At 37.3% G+C, this 17,438-nt stretch overlaps 1 protein-coding gene across 2 annotated transcripts in view; it reads right to left on the bottom strand.

Annotated features, from left to right (window-relative positions):
• The window catches only part of SPINK5 (serine peptidase inhibitor Kazal type 5), a 64,131-nt gene extending 47,211 nt beyond the window's left edge, over positions 1–16,920 (bottom strand). For both annotated transcript variants that reach the window (XM_066272910.1, XM_066272911.1), the window contains exons 1-4: positions 16,779–16,920; positions 15,433–15,458; positions 10,104–10,228; positions 8,001–8,073 (exon numbers count right to left, since the gene is read on the bottom strand). In XM_066272910.1, coding sequence (XP_066129007.1) covers positions 8,001–8,073; positions 10,104–10,228; positions 15,433–15,458; positions 16,779–16,833 — 279 coding nt within the window. In that variant the 5' untranslated portion in view covers positions 16,834–16,920. The remainder of the gene's footprint in view (positions 1–8,000; positions 8,074–10,103; positions 10,229–15,432; positions 15,459–16,778) is intronic.
• Positions 16,921–17,438: the final 518 nt, after the last annotated feature.

Here is a 17,438-nt window from a genome sequence, read left to right as displayed (position 1 = left end):
CAGGCTCTCAATATGTCAACAACCGCCTGACCTGTGGTGGCGCAGTGGATAAAGCGTCGACCTGGAAATGCAGAGGTTGCCAGTTCAAAACCCTGGGCTTGCCTGGTCAAGGCACATATGGGAGTTGATGCTTCCAGCTCCTCCCCCCCCTTCTCTCTCTCTGTCTCTCCTCTCTCTCTCTCTGTCTCTCCCTCTCCTCTCTAAAATGAATAAATAAATAAATAAATAAAAATTAAAAAAACAACAACAACAACAAATATGTCAACAACCAACAGAATGGGATAGACAGATCAGTAACTGGAGTGAGAGTTTGGCACATAGTTTTCAGAATCTAATATATCAAGAGGAAAAAAATAAAATGCTTAAACCATTAGCTTTTCATAGAAAACTACATCCAAGAAACAAAATAAATATTTTTTCCAGAACATAGGAAACATTTATTAAAGTAGAATATTTACTAGGACACAAGAAAGCCTTCAAAAACTCCAAAGGATCGGCCCTGGCCGGTTGGCTCAGTGGTAGAGCACTGGCCTGGCAAACAGGAGTCCCACGTTCAATTCCAGGCCAGGGCACACAGGAGAAGTGCCCATCTGCTTCTCCACTCCTCCCCTCTCCTTACTCTCTGTCTTTCTCTTCCCCTCCCGCAGCCAAAGCTCCATTGGAGCAAAGTTGGCCTGGGGAATGAGGATGGCTCCATGGCCTCTGCCTCAGACACTAGAATGGCTCTGGTCACCACAGAGCAATGCCCCAGATGGGCAGAGCATCGCCCCCTAGTGGGCGTGCCGGGTGATCCTGGTCGGGCGCATGCGGGAGTCTGTCTGACTGCCTCCCCATTTCCAACTTCAGAAAAGTACAAAAAAAACACAAAAAACTCCAAAGGATCAATATTATCTTGTCTATGTTTTCTGCCTAAAATTCAATAAAATTAAGAGTTTATTTAAAATGAAAAAAAGTATCACTTAATTTGAAAATAAAATTATTTATGACTAAATAACTTTGAAAGGGAGAAAAATTAAGAAATGTTTGGCAAAGCATGACAAATGGAAGCATTTCAAGTACAGATCTTGAGAGAAAGGGTCATTAATATATTTAAAACCCTTGTCATGAAATGTCAAATGTTAAAATTTGGTATCGCTCAATCCACTGTAAAATAAGCAACCAATCAAATGTAAAGAGAAAACAAAAACAAACAAAAAAATGTAGAAATGAATGACATAGGTAACAAAAACAATGAAGGAGATTAACAAGAAGCTGATATGATAGATTTCTAGTGTGAATTACAGAACAGAAAGGCTGAAAATAAAACACATGCAATGTCATTTGGAAATAACTACAAACATTGGGATATAAATACAATGAAAACATATTATTCACTCATTTTAAAAGTGCTATTTGAGCCCTGGCCGGTTGGCTCAGCGGTAGAGCGTCGGCCTAGCGTGCGGAGGACCCGGGTTCGATTCCCGGCCAGGGCACACAGGAGAAGTGCCCATTTGCTTCTCCACCCCTCCGCTGCGCTTTCCTCTCTGTCTCTCTCTTCCCCTCCCGCAGCCAGGGCTCCATTGGAGCAAAGATGGCCCGGGCGCTGGGGATGGCTCTGTGGCCTCTGCCCCAGGCGCTAGAGTGGCTCTGGTCGCAACATGGCGACGCCCCGGAGGGGCAGAGCATCGCCCCATGGTGGGCGTGCCGGGTGGATCCCGGTCGGGCGCATGCGGGAATCTGTCTGACTGTCTCTCCCTGTTTCCAGCTTCAGAAAAATGAAAAAAAAAAAGTGCTATTTGATCATTTTTAGCAAATTTATGGAGTTGTACAGCCATCACGGAAACCAATTTTACAATAATTCCATCACTTGCCCCGTGCCCATTGAGAGTTAATTCAAGCTCCCAGCTCCAGCCTAGGGCAATCACCAAACTTCCTGACTCGATCAATTTACCTTTTCTGAATATATCATATAAATGGAATCATAAAAATGTAATTGAGTCTAGCTTCTTAAATTTGGCATATTTTTGAAGTTCATCCATATATTAACAGCATCAATGTTACAATAAGTTTAATTGCTGAATAATATTTCATTGTAAAAATGTAGCTCCTATTGTGTACCATTCACCAGTGGACATTTAGACATTTGGATTATTTTTAATTTTGGATTATTAAAAACAATGCTGTTATGAATAGTCACATGCCTGACTTTGTCCATATATTTTCACTTCAGTGGGGTAGATTTCCAGGACTTAATTTGCAAGGTCGTATTTAAAGTAATAATATATCATATTAAACACAACACATATTAATAGCATAACATCATGAAAATAACATATCATATTAAACATAAATTTATGTTTAACTTTTTCAAAATTGCTAAACTGTTTTGCAATGCGGCTGCACCTTGTATATTCCTCCCTGCAATCTGTAAGTATACCAGTTTTTCTACAACCTTAACTATATTTTATATTTTCTATCTTTATGATTATAGCCACTCTAGTGATTGTGTAACTGTGTCTCATTGTGGTGTGAATGTGCATTATCCTAACTAATAACAATGTTGAACATCTTTCTATGTGCTTATTAACCATTAATATATCTTTAGTGTAATGTTTATTTTTTAGTTGAGTTGTCTTGTAATTGAGTTGTAAGAAGTCCTTAAATATTGAGATCAAAGTTTTTTATCCAATATATGATTTGTGAGCACTTTCTCCCAGCCTATGACTTGCTTTGTAATTGTCTTAATGATCTCATTTGAAACACAAAAGTTCCTATTTTTGGTAGAGTCCAAATTATTAATTTTGTATTCATGAATCATGCTTTTGGTTTCAAATCTAAAAACTTTCTCTTTCAAATTCATGATATTTTTCTGTAAGGCTTCACTCTAGAAATTTTATAGTAATAACTTACGTTTAAGATACTTCATTATGAGTTAATTTTTGTGTATGATATAAAGTAAGAATCTAAATTTACTTTTCTGGTATGGCTACTGAATTTTCTAAATACTTGTTTATCTTGACATGTCGGTCGAATGTTAATTGACCATAATGTAAGGTACCTCAATTCAATTCCATTGACCTTTATATCTAGTCTTATACCAATAACACACTGTTTTGATCACTGTTACTTTAGAGTAAGTTTGGAAGACAGTTACTAATAAATGTCCCAATATTTCTATATAGATACTAGGATCAACTTCTATCAGAATTTTAACAGGAAATACGTGGCATTTGTAGGTTAATTTTGGGAGATTTGCCACTTTGATATTATTACATTTCCAATCTATAAACATGGCTTACCTCACCATTTAATGAGACCTTTCATTTCTCTCAGCAATGTTTTGTAGTTTGTATTTGTAAATTTATTTCTACATATTTTATTGTTCTTTGTTATTATGATTAAAAGTAATAATTAGGCCCTGCTGGTTGGCTCAGTGGTGGAGCGTCGGCCTGGCGTGCAGGAGTCCCGGGTTCGATTCCCAGCCAGGGCACACAGCAGAGGCGCCCATCTGCTTCTCCACTCCTCCCCCTCTCCTTTCTCTCTGTCTCTCTCTTCCCCTCCTGCAGCTAAGGTTCCACTGGAGCAAAGTTGACCCTGCTGAGGATGGCTCTATGGCCTCTGCCTCAGGCGCTAGAATGGCTCTGGTTGCAACAGAGCAATGCCCCAGATGGGCAGAGCATCGCCCCCTGGTGGGCAGGCCGAGTGGATCCCAGTCGGGCGCATGCGGGAGTCTGTCTGACTGCCTCCCCATTTCTAACTTCATAAAAATACAAAAAAAAAAGTAATAATTAAAATTTTGGGTTGTTATTGCTAGTATATAAACATACACTTGAATTTTGATCTTGTATACTGAACCTTGCTACACTTGTTTATTAGTTTTAGTAATTTTTCTCTTTGTGAATCCTTAGGGTTTTCTACAAACCGTATCATGTCCTTATAATTAAAGACAGTTGCTTCCTTTCCAATCAGGAAGTCTCTAATTAGTGATTTTCAACCTTTTTCATCTCATGGCACACATAAAGTAATTACTAACATTCACACCATACAAAAAATATATTTTTTTGATGATCTGCAATAAAAATAGGCATAATTTTGATCCATTCACACTAGATGGGTATTATTGTGTTGGCTATTGTCATATTTTATTTGGCAATTTAAGGGAAAAGAGGCCAGTGGCCCTAACGAAACAGTCAGGTACGGAATGTTTTAAAAAGTCTTGTGACACAACAGTACAACAATGTGCTTCTTGTAGTGCACTGGTTGAAAATTGCTGCTCTAATTAATTAAGAAATTTTGCCAGTCCTACCAGTTCAAAGTTGAATAAAAGTAGTGTGTTGAATAGAAGTGGTAAAAGCAAACATCTTTAATTCCTAATCCATATTAAAGTAATTAAAAAGAGAAAAGTATAAACTCATATTACTTATAAAAATAGTTTCAAAATTTCTAAATTAAATATTAACTATACAAATTCAATAATATATTCAAAATACATTATGGTTAAGTATGATTTACTCCAAGAAAATAATAATAGTTTAAAATTAAAATTCTATCAAGAAATTTATTATATTAGTAAACTGAAAGAAAAAAATCAGAAAATTATTTAAATAGTTGTTGAGATGCCATTTGATAATGATCAAAACATAGTTAGAAGATTAAGAACAGAAAAGAACTTCCTAAACTTGTTATAGTTTATATAAAAACACCTACAAGAAGCATTATATTTAATGGAGAAAGATTAAATGTATTCTCTTAATATAGGGGAGACAGGGCAGTTTGATGTTCATTATCATCACTACTATTTAACTACTGAACTCTAGATCCTAGCCAATAATATAGGAAAGAAAAAGAAATAAAGGAGTGATAAGATTAAAAGGGAAGTTATGAAACTCCAATTATTTCCTATTGTATGCAAATAATGTGATCAACTACCAAGAAGAAAACAGAAGAATTCAGAAATAAGTTATCAGAATTAATAGAAGGCATTATAAAGCTGTTCAATGTAAGATCAATCTATAGAAATAAAAAGAATTTGTTTATGCTGACAATAACCAGATAGAAATACTATAAACAACAGAATGCCAATCAAAATAGAAATACCTTTACAAATTTTCTAGGTATTAGAAAAAAAATTATAAAAATTACTGCAGAAAATACTAAATATATTTCATAAAGTAGACAAAAATTACAGAAATTAATGAGAAGATATTCTGTTTTCCCGAGTTGTGCAAATTAATATAAAAAGTGTATTTTACTCAAATTAACTTATAAATTCTCTGTAGCTCTAATCACACTGGGTTCCTAAAGTAAAGATGGGCATTTTCGTAAACTCAGTAATTTTTTTATGGCCAATAACTATATGATAAAACAACCTTTGCATCAGTAAATCAAGTTTGTAAAAGATGAACTAAAGAAGAAAACTTGCCTTACTAGTTATTAAAACAATAAATTAATCTGAGCAGAATAGAGAACTCAGAAACACACATACGCACATAAAAAGTTAATACCCTACAAAGTTTGTCACCTAAGTTAATGAGGAACACTGAATCAATCAATCAATCAATTCAAAAACAAGTCTCTTCATGACCAGATACATTAGAGGTCGGAAATTATGAAGAATTTGATTGGGATGATAGAAATGAAAATGGTGAAAAGGAGTAAAATTTTGGATAAAATACTTTAAAGAGGGCCAACAGTACTTATGTATGGATTGGATAGTGGAGTTGGGAGGTGAAAAAAGGACATGCCAGTGACGAAGAAATCAATGAGGCAAGAGAGAGAAAATGTCTGTGGGAGGAAAATTCTTGAACAGGTAGAGCACCTTTATCCTGAGAATGAGTGTCAGAGTTTGTTTTTGATGGGAAGAATCTAAGCAGAAAAAAATGGTTAGACTTTTCTCTTTCATAGTGGAGAAAAAAATAAAACCCAAACAGTGTAATTGCACGAATCCATTCAAACACCTGACAAGTAAAATCTAAACAGAAATTATATGAAAGGCACATGGCCAAACATGAATTGCCTTAATTTATAAGTAGTTTCTTAGGAAGCAAACCATGTAACTGTAACAGCTTTACCTAGAGGTAAAAATTCTAACTCAGGTGTAAAACATTCTTAGAATTCTATCATTTTATTTCTCAAAAATCCTATTTGATTAAAATTTGGTGTGTGTCTACATATGAAAACATATGTCTAGTAATATTTTTTAAACAGATTGGGATGTGTGTGTGTCATTTTCTTGTCATTGCCTGTATTTTGTATTTTTAAACATCACTGATGTCAGACTTTCATAATGGAAAAAGAGGAAGAGAAGGGAGAGAATCATCTTACAGAATGAGCCACTCTAAATGTGACAAAGGTAGATTAAAAGTTACTAGATTTTAAATTTTTTTCACTCCCCCCCTCCACCAGATTTTGCAGAGCACAAAAACAGGCCCATTTTGCTTAGATAAAGGATTTTCAGATTGACTATTGGAGTAGTGACTGTGTTATGGTTTTTACAGCGAGTCTGGTTGAGCCCCAGCAAAGAATTTGATTGACTCGATTTTCTGTGGATTTTCTATGGAGGCTGAGGTTGTCAGACATTCTTAAGCAACTCTGACGAGGAAGATGGGAACCTGGTTAGACCAGGGATGGTAAAATAATCTGGGTGTTGGCCCTGGCCGGTTGGCTCAGCGGTAGAGCGTCGGCCTGGCGTGCGGGGGACCCGGGTTCGATTTCCGGCCAGGGCACATAGGAGAAGCGCCCATTTGCTTCTCCACCCCCCCCTCCTTCCTCTCTGTCTCTCTCTTCCCCTCCCGCAGCCAAGGCTCCATTGGAGCAAAGATGGCTCGGGTGCTGGGGATGGCTCCTTGGCCTCTGCCCCAGGCGCTAGAGTGGCTCTGGTCATGGCAGAGCGACGCCCCAGAGGGGCAGAGCATCGCCCCCTGGTGGGCAGAGCGTCGCCCCTGGTGGGCATGCCGGGTGGATCCCTGTCGGGCGCATGCGGGAGTCTGTCTGACTGTCTCTCCCGTTTCCAGCTTCAGAAAAATACAAAAAAATAAAATAAAATAATCTGGGTGTTCCTGCCAGGACTAGTCAGTTTGATTATTTGCTAGAGACAGGAAAGGAAGAAGGGAAAATGATGGAGAAGAAACTACAAAGGAGACCTAGAGTGATATGAACAGTTGTCAGGAGACCTTGGCAATGAGCCCAGCTGTGTCACTAACTTATAGTGAGACAGTGTAGACTAGAAATTGTCTCCAATCTGGACCTAGAATTTTTATTCTTTTATAAAAAATAAAATATTTTGTATAAATAAAAAATACTTATAGACTTAAATGGTTGTATGGTAGGTTGCATTTGGGTAGCTTATTTTATTTTATATCATTTTTTAATTAAAAAAAGATTTTTTTTTTTTTTTTACAACAGAACACTTTCCTCAAATAGTGGCCTACATCCCAATCTCAAAACAGACCAAAAAACAAGCAATTCTAGTTAAATTAGGAGAACTCTCAAGGGATTGGAAAAGATTGGCAAAAGAAAGTAAAAGAAAAGAAAGGAAATAAAATGAGTCAAATGCCTGCTAACACATGTTAAACACTGTAGCTGGCTTGTTACATGTGGTTTCTCATTTGGTCCACATTCCATTTCACAAATGAAAAAAAAATGGGACTGTAAGATACATAAGGGATCCATGTAACATAGACAGCATACAAGGGCTCTGAGATTTGAACTTATTTGTACAGTCCCATGACAGCTCTTGTTGGAGATGATAATACAGGAGGAATGAGAAAGGACCGTGGAAGGCAGACATCACTCTGACTTCACCTCTCAGCGCCTGTCAGTGCCCAGAATGTTTTCAGAGAGTCGGGTCATGGGTTGGGCCTATGGACTAGCTGTACCGGATAGTTAGCCCACCTGTGGACTAAGCCATGTTTCCTCCCATAACAGGTATGACCTAGTAATTAGGAAATGAATAGTTCTACATAGAGTCAAACATAATCTCAAAAGCAAATATGGCAAATTGACTCCAAATAGTCTCTCACCTTTGCTGGGGCAGAGGCCCTGGTGACTCTTGCTAAATGCCTGGCTCTTCTGTGGGTTTTTGCTTCTTTTTCCCTGGAAGAGAGAAAGGAGGAGCATAGCTTAGACACGCTTGTGCAACTTTTAGGGGTCACAGCACACATGGTAAACTTAATTTTGACTGTTCTCATCTGCCTGGTCTGGCAGGTCAGAAGTGGACATATACCCAGAAATGAGCACAGGTTCCTCTCATCTCTCCTCAGCACTGAAAATACCTCAAACATGGTTGTATTGGAGACAAAAATCTCTACCTTTAATTGCCCTTAAATACTTCCAACATGCAGGTGATCACCAGCTTGAAAGCCACCAGTCCCATGGTTGGAATGCTCCCTTTCAAAGACCATGCTCACATTGAACCAAAATCTATCTACTGTTTTGATTCTGGTTCCAACACATAGAGCATATTTACCAACTTGAGGATAGTTTTTATGCCTCATACAGTCTCTTTCTTTCCAGGTTAAAGAGAGAGAGAGAGAGAGAGAGAGAGAGAGAAAGAAAAGTTTATTTCAACATAATTTATGCAGGTAATAAAAATAATTGAGTGAGCAACTTCAAAGTGATCAACTGCCTTGAGAGTCTTAAGGCATTTTATATTTGTTTTTAAATTAGTTTTCAGTGCCTGGCTAGGTGATAGTGCAATGGATAGAGCGTCAGCCTGGGACACTGAGGACCCAGGTTCGAACCCCGAGGTCATCAGCTTAAGTGTGGGAAGATAGACATGACCCCATGGTCGCTGGCTTGAGCCCAAATGGTGCTGGCTTGAAGCCCAAGGTCACTGGCTTAAGCCCAACCCAAGGCTGCTGGCTTGAGCAAGGGGTCACTGGCTTGGCAGTAGCCCCCAGTCAAGGCACATATGAGAGAGCTATCAATGAGCAACTAAGGCACCACAACTATGAATTGATGCTTTTCATCTCTCTCCCTTCCTGTCTGTCTATCTCTCCGCTTTCTCTCTCACTCTTCCTTAAATAAAAAAAATTAGTTTTCAGTAAATTTATTATTTCATAGTTTCAGGCTACTAGCAAGACATCCCACGAAACAAGAAGGAAACTTTATAGTAAATAAAATGCCTCCTGGTTTCCATTCAGCTTTCAAGAGAATAAGAAATATTCTGCACCCTCCCCTGGCCCTCACCCCACCTGAAATCTTGCCCTGTCTTCCCTCACTCATCTTCCCACAGCCTCTATACTAGAGGCAGCACATGTGATCAGACCCTTATTAGGGCATTATTACTGACTACATCAAATTAAATACCCTGGATTTAATTTACCAGCCTGGCATTTTAAAAAGCTAATTATCACACAGTTATCTTAAATGGGTAAGCTTAGCATCGGCCTGGTACCAGTGCCGAAGTTTTGATGTGGGTCGGAAATTGAGAATAGCCTCCCTGTTTAAAACCAAATGAGGACACGTTGATTTGAGGTTTTGCCATTGATAACGCAAGCCACCTTCCACTTTTGACGTGTCATTGGAAAGAAGGAAATAAAGTTAAGAAGCGTTGCATAGATGTTGGTTAACTTCCGGGATACTAACTCTTGAATTGCAGGTAACTGCAAGCTACAATTAACTTCTCAGTCCGTCTCATCCTAGCATAATCCCAAATGTCTGAAGACACTGGCAGCTCACAGAGTCAGGGTGTATCCTGTATCCTGCTTCAATTCTTTTACCGGCTGGCTGTCACAAGAAAAGTGTGGCATCATTTCCAAAGTGCTTTCCTTAGTCCCTAAGGTACAACAGAGTCAGGTCTTCACAGGCCCAAGAAATCTGACTTCCTTTCTTAAATTAATTTTTCAGAGCCAAGAAAGTTAAATTATAACTACATCCTCAAAGGATTATTAAGTTTTAATGCCCTCTGGGTATTTTGAATACCATTTGAGTGATTATTAACTCTTTCCAGATGGGTGAAACTTAGCCAACTTGATCTGATGAGAGATGCCAGGGTGATTTTTATTTAATCATTTAGACATAGAAAGATGTATTTGATGAAAAATTAAAAAAAAAAATACATTTACTAGCCCAGAGATCATCCAGTAATTCAAACACTTGGAAGGAAGAGAAACGTGACTCACAACATCATTTTGCATTTGGCACATTTGTTGAGGAACATTATTCCATCAAAGTTTTGAAGGCTTTCATCCTGGGAACAGAACAATTTCCCATTTCTCATCAAGTCCCGATATTCACTGCACGGTTCCTAAAGGAGAGATGAAAAAAAAAGTTGTGTTTACTGAAATCTCATCAAAGTGAGCCTTCACTTTCCAAGAAGAACTTCCTTGAACACTATTATTTAACAGCCACTACCCCCTTTCTGTGGAAGACATCCACTCAGTGAAGTGGGAAGAACAAGGGACTCGGGGTCAAAAGACTTGAGTTTATATTTCAGAGTTCTCGTTTACAAGCCCAACAGCCTTAGCAAACTCACTTCTCAAAGGATCACTTAACCCTACCTGTAAAATTAAAGGGTATAAACATACGAGTTGCACAGGTTTTTATGAGGATTAAATATTACTAGTATGCAAAAAAAAAAAAAAAAACCTCAAAGAATGCTTGATGCTTGCTCCTAGATACTTAGTTAAGAAGATTCTCCTCTCTTCTTCCTTCTCCTTTATTATTATTATTTTGTTTTTGTTGCTGTTGTCATTATTATTGGAATATGCTAATGCCACCTATAAAACACCCAGCACACAGCAGGTCATTATGCGCTATAAAAGAAGGGACTTTGGAAAGGTCACTGGAGGACTGAGATAAAGTATGTTATCCCAGGAAACTGTCTGTGGCTCTGCCATCCCCCAAAGGACTTACTGTAAGATAGCAACCCCTAGAAGTGTGAACAGCTATTAAACTGAAAAGTTGAAAAAAAAGCTAAAGTTGAAGGAAAGTATTTCTCGGCTATATACCATATTTCCCTATGTATAAGATGCGCCTTTTTTTGGAAAACTTTGGGGTCTAAAAACTTGGTGTGTCTTATACAGTGGTCATAGATTTTTTTACTTGCATTTCCCACTTTTTCATGCAGATGAGGAGTCGTATGAATTTTATGATGAATAAAACTTGACTTCAATAACTTTATGTAATATATTTTTTTCAAATCTCGGGACCCCAAATTAAAGTGCATCTTAAACGTGAGAGCGTCTTATACATGGGGAAATATGACATGTCTAGAAAACACATTTCTGGACTAGTTTCTCCTCTGAAATAAACCTCACATCCACTGATGTCTTATGAAAAGAAACTGACTGACTTAAAAGCTAATGAAGCTTAAGTTTCCAGGCCCTTCAGGCTTAGTCATTTTGTATTTTCAAATTTGTATTCTTTTCTTAAAAAGTCCCCCCACCACTACCCCAACCACCATCACCACACCACCACTAACACCACTAACATCACCACCAGAATCAAACCTTGTCAATCTGTGAACAAGCTCTGTAATTTCCCCCAAATTTACTTACACCTTTCTCTTGTTTTCTTTCATTATTTTTTTTGTTTTTATTTTTTTGATATAACCTCTAGAACTATTATTCTACTATTATGGGTAGCATCCTTCAAGACATGGAGAGCTATGGTTGGTGTTGGCTTTCTTTTCGTTAAATGTCAATGACAGCATTGTTCCAAATTTAGGGAGGAGAGTGGAAATAATTTTGAATATTTTACCAGGTAATGCAAATTCACCATGAATTTTAAGCTCCTAAAAATACTGAGTGACATATAGAAGTTCCTTCAATAAAATATAATGAATTAAGAAATGCATGAAAAGAAAGAACTCTCATTAAAGATCTGTCGACTGTCCTTATTTCCATCTATTGTATGATTTAAAATTATCTATATTCCTTATCAGTTAGAGCAAGTAATTTGAAATTTGTTTTGTTTTGATTTTGCCAAAAAAATAAATAAAATCTTTTTTTTTTAAGATTTTATTCATTTTAGAGAGGAGAGAGAGACAGAGAGAAGAAGGAGGAGGAGCAGGACGCATCAATTCCCATATGTGCCTTGACCAGGCAAGCCCAGGGTTTTGAACCAGCAACCTCAGCATTCCAGGTTAATGCTTTATCCACTGCGCCAGCACAGGTCAGACCATAAAATAAAATCTTGCTTCGAGATGCTTGTATGAGGAAAAGATTAAATCAAGTATTTCTTTAACTCTGACAAATACAACCTCTTCCAAAGTACTGATGATAGAATTCTATTCTTTATAGTAATCATAGAGTTTTTATATCTTTATAATAACTATTTAGTCAACAAACACTTATAAAATTACTTCGCTAGCTGCCATAGATATAGCAGTAAACAGTATGAAGGATCCTTGTCTAAATATTGCTAACCATCTAAATGGGTAATGATGTATCTAACCTAACCTCTTAAATACAGAGGTAGTTGGTAGCACTTGCAGACTGATTAATAGTTAAAAAAAAAAGTTACTAAAATAGTGCTGGATGAGTAGGTCAGTTTGTTAGAGTGTTGTCCAGATAGACCAAGGTTGCAGGTTTGATCCCCAGTCAGGACACATAAATGCATCCCTCCCTTCCTTTCTCTCTGAAATCAATCAAAACAATTTTTTAAAAAGTAACTAAATAATGTAAGAGACAAGCACTGGGAAATTTTGCTAAGGGCAGCCTACTAAACCAACCATCTCTTAGTGCATTATCACCACCCAGCAATCTTATCCGAGTAAAACAGTAATAATATCTGAAAACAGACTGACAACTGGGCCTCTTGCAATTTGTCTGGTCTCTAATTTTATAGTATCTTATGACAGCATTACACGTTACTGTTTAGCTTGCCAGATCTAAATAATTCTATAAAAATCTAAACAGAAGATTTGTCACAGAATCAGAGAAGAGTCTGGTATCTGTGTAATAGAAATATGCACCTTATGAGGTAGATCTTAAAGTGTTGAAAACAATGACTCATGGTAACTCGAGAATGATGCTTTAAATAGTTTTCAGTGATCAACTGAATGAAAACACTATCAATCAGGATAATTACTGAATTGGACCGCTCCACTGTCACACTAAGATGAGCCCCTAATTTCTAGAAAAACTCATTTTTACTTTTTATTTATTTTTTTACAAATAGACAACCAATGCCCAGAGAGTGGGTTAAGAAATCGGTTTCATAACGTTAGTTAGTTAAGATGAGATTCAATGCTATTCGTCTGAGTTATGAAACAGGAAAAGGCTGTAGAAATTAAAAGCAGCAGGATGGCCTGACCTGTGCTGGCGCATTGGATAAAGTGTTGACCTGGAAAGCCGAGGTTGCCGGTTCAAAACCCTGGGTTTGCCTGGTCAAGGCACATACAGGAAGCAACTACTATGAGTTGATGATTCCCACACTCTCTCTCCCTTCTCTAAAAATCAATAAAAAAAAAAAAAAAAAAAAAGAAGAAGAAGAAGTAGAAACAGGAGCAGATCTAGACCAAAAAGACACCCAGAAGTGGGGAGAAACTTTCCAGCGACTGTTTACTCGCAGTCTAACTTCCAGGCTTTGGTTCATTTTGCTTTGATACTGTAGCTGTTGTTTGTGTTTTCTCCACATCACAGGAAAAATGAAGCCCTCTAGGGCCAAGCTCTTTCTGTTTCCTTCACCAGCTGTTATTGTCTCCCACCACCCCTGCCCCGACGTCATAATAAAATGTCCCAGGGAGCCGGCATGGCTCCTCTGTGTTAGAGCACTAATAGGTTGCTTTTGGCTTTATAATAACCCCCTGTGATGATGAAGGCGCACGGTAAAGATCCTCGCAGATTACCACAGCACCTTTCCATGCTGTTCCGGCTTCGTGTTTATAACTCTCAACAAGCTACTGACTGAGCTAGGAAAATAAAATTTCCAGTATCTTAGGACACACTAAATAGACAGTTTTCATTTCTGACAAAATATCCAGGGACTGTAATCAGAAATATTTCCAGAGAAATAATCACTTCTCAGTGTTCTTGCTTATGCCAACATGAGAAGTGACTAAATTTAGGTTTTTACAACATGTTTTAGCAAAATAGAGTTTAAGGGCATAAAATGTTATCAGGGCAAAATTTGATATATCCATCGGAAATCATTACCCATTGTCATAAACTCTGAAAAAAAATTATGGCTTCATGAAAAATGAGACTTACATACCTCTTTCTTTTTTACCAGCATACAACCTCCCAGTGAGCCCGTCCCACGATCCCCCGACTCCAGCCTCTTTCCTACTTCTACCGTTCTGCTCCAGGTTAGCCCTGGGGTTTCTGCACTTCCCAATCAGCGACCTTAGAGGACATAATAGAGACGATGATAAAATTCTCTAGAATGTTCCTGTAAGGAGTTTCTTTTTAAAGAAACTGTTATAACAAAATACGGCAAAAGGGTATTTACCATGTTCTAATACTTTTATTGTAGAAAAAGGGTTGTTTTACTGTTTTCTCATTTTAATGTTTATGGCATTTGAGAGACATCGCAAATATTCCCTAGATGTAGCACTGTTTTAATAGTACAGTGTGTGTGTGTGTGTGTGTGTGTGTGTAACTGGCCTTTTGAACTTTTTTTTCCAGATAGATAAAATAATTAACTTCTATAAAAAATGATGCTTTTATCTCTCAAACAAAAGGCCTCTAAGAAAGTGATAGTAAAGTGCCCTCCTGAATCAGGACCTCTGTCCGCACAGATGGTTCTACCTGGTCTGCTATGAACTGCAAATATCTTCACCACTCATTCCGTCGTCATCTCCAGATCTTTGTTCTAACGTGAGCTTCAGTGGGAACTTACCTGACCATCCCAAGAAGAACTGACACCCTCCTCCATTCCCAGAAATTCCTATCTTCCACTCTCCTCTATTTTTCCCCTAATACTAATAATTGCTTAATATACTATATGGTTTTACTAATTTACTGATTAACTTGTCTGTTTTCCTTCACTAAGAAGCAAGCTCCATGAGAGTAGCGTTCTTATCTCTTTCCTTGACTTCTGAAGAAACCTAGCATCTGAAACAAGGTCTGAGGCACAGCAGAGGCTCGATCGATATTTACTGAATGAAATGTGTACAGTGACCATACACAAGATACAGCCAACCCCCCTTTTAACGTACAAGTCACAAGGAAACTTCTTTCTGCTTCCTGTGTGTGCCATGATTTTTTCAGCCGTTACACAGAACAGTACTAATTTACTGTTTTTTTGTTTACGTAATTTTGAAGCATTCCTCTAGCATTGTAGATTGTTTCTTGCTCACATCCACTATTATTAATATACTGATCTATGCGTGTATCTGAGATTCACTGCTTGATTCACAAAGACCTGTTTCTGTGTTTTTAGTGAAAGCTATTAGTACCTATCAGGGTAACATGTCTGTATTATTAACATTAAGGTGTTGGCCATAAACCATTTCTCTTTAGAGCTCTTGGAATGGAGTCAATGGACAGAAAGAGCAGGACTAACCTGATTTTCATCCGCACTGGCAGCATCTGGGGAAAAAGAAGTACAAAAACCAAAGTTAAGGGAATAGAAAATATTTCATAAATAGAGCAAAGAATTCACTCAGTGCAGTGTGCTCTGCTTGCTTTACCGGAACTATGTTATAAAACCACAAATTCTTTTTGAACACATTAAAATTTATTCCAGCACATAAATGAGAGCACTGTACCACCAGGGGACTAGTATAAATACTCCCACAGATCCAATTATCCAGAAAGGTCCAATTACTTTGAAAAATAATATTCATATGCTTTCTGACCCATTCAAAATAACTAATCTTTAAAATCCTTTCTTAGCAAAATATGTTAGACCTCTTATAAAATTATAACATAAGAAATATCAATTACACGTTATACCTTTGTATAACATAGTATAAAGTTAACATCTTATAGATACATAAAATTAAATTTCCTGAATTCTGGTAACACTGCCTCCTTATTTCAGCTATAAAAAAGAGAGATATGATAACATTTCAGTTGAATTAAAATCATGGACTGTATCACACTCCCTCATTAAGAAACACCCTTTTGTTTCCACACATTTATTCTAGAAGAGTGGGCATCATTAGTGTATAATGTACTCCAGAAACCCCATCAAGCGTTTTCTGTTTTAAAATGTAATAAAAAAGTAAGACAATAAAAACAAAAAATGTAAATGCTTCAGAGCAGGATAACTCTTTAGACAACCCGAGTTCTCTTCAAATTCAAAAAGCAAATACAAAAACCGACCTCCTCTCTCCGACAAAAGTCCCTTACCTTTTATAAGAAGTATCTTTAGCCCATTTGGGAGTTAACACAAAAATAAAATAAAGCAGTAGAAGGTACTATTGCTTTAAAATAGGAATAGAATATTGAATTTAATTTTTAATATGTTGTTTATAAATGTGGTATTAAATATATATATATATAAAATACACATATCTGAGTTTTAAATATCTGTTATATACCTCATTCCTATCAGTATGAACTGATATGCTTCGAAAGGGGTCAGATGAAGAAGAATCCAGTAGCTTTTGAGAACTAATGTGGGAATTGATGGAATAGTTTCTCATGAATAAAATTCAGATGATTTCAAACTACTTGCCATTTCCAAAGATAACATAGTTATAAAGCCACATATATAACTTTGTAAAACTGTGTGTGGGATAATATATTTCAGGATTACATACATATATCTAATCTTGAATACCATATATATATTGGTATATCTTGAATATATATATATATTGGGCAGGGGGAGTGCGACAAGTCTCCGCGCCCAGGACTTTGTGGTATGTAGCAAGAGGCTTAGGTTACATGCAAATTGCTTACCTTGTCGCAGGCAGAGAGCCAGGGTCAGAAGTATTGGCACTGTGGCTATCTTCATGATGAAGATGATGTAAGTTGGTTACAAGTCTGCTCCGTGCATTGCTCACCAGCTGGTGCTCTAGGACTGAACCCGAGGAGATGCAGCTTACTTTATATATACCTGCTGATGACACACACCCACAAACAAAGCCAACATTATAAAACCAGTTGTTCAAGGTCGTGCTAGACTTACTATACCACATCAATTTAACTTCCATCTTTTAGGATCCTGTCAAGGTGGAAGATTTGAACAGATAATGTCTGTTTCCAAAATAGTTCTCATGTGTTTTCATGATAACTCTTCAAAGGGCAATAAACTGAGTCCCAAGGTCATTACTCAAAGTCGAACACTCCATAGTCCTATAGCAGAACTGAATTCTTCAGCCATACAGGACACATTACCTTGTAGACAAACATGTTTCTTACTGGGCTCCCTTTATAGGTAGGAGGGAAGAGAGAAAGAAGACAGATTAATTGTCCTACCAGCCAGGTAAACATTTAAAGATTTCACCATGTCTGGAGAAAGCCACTTTACAGTAAGAGGAAGAAGGATTCTTGTTGCATCCATTTACAGATGTTCTGAAGTATCTCAATTCAGTGTCACAGGCGAATAGCGAAGGTATT

Source organism: Saccopteryx bilineata, chromosome 4 (assembly GCF_036850765.1).
Source record: "Saccopteryx bilineata isolate mSacBil1 chromosome 4, mSacBil1_pri_phased_curated, whole genome shotgun sequence".
Lineage (NCBI taxonomy): Eukaryota > Metazoa > Chordata > Mammalia > Chiroptera > Emballonuridae > Saccopteryx > Saccopteryx bilineata.
This window is presented reverse-complemented; position numbering and strand designations above follow the sequence as displayed.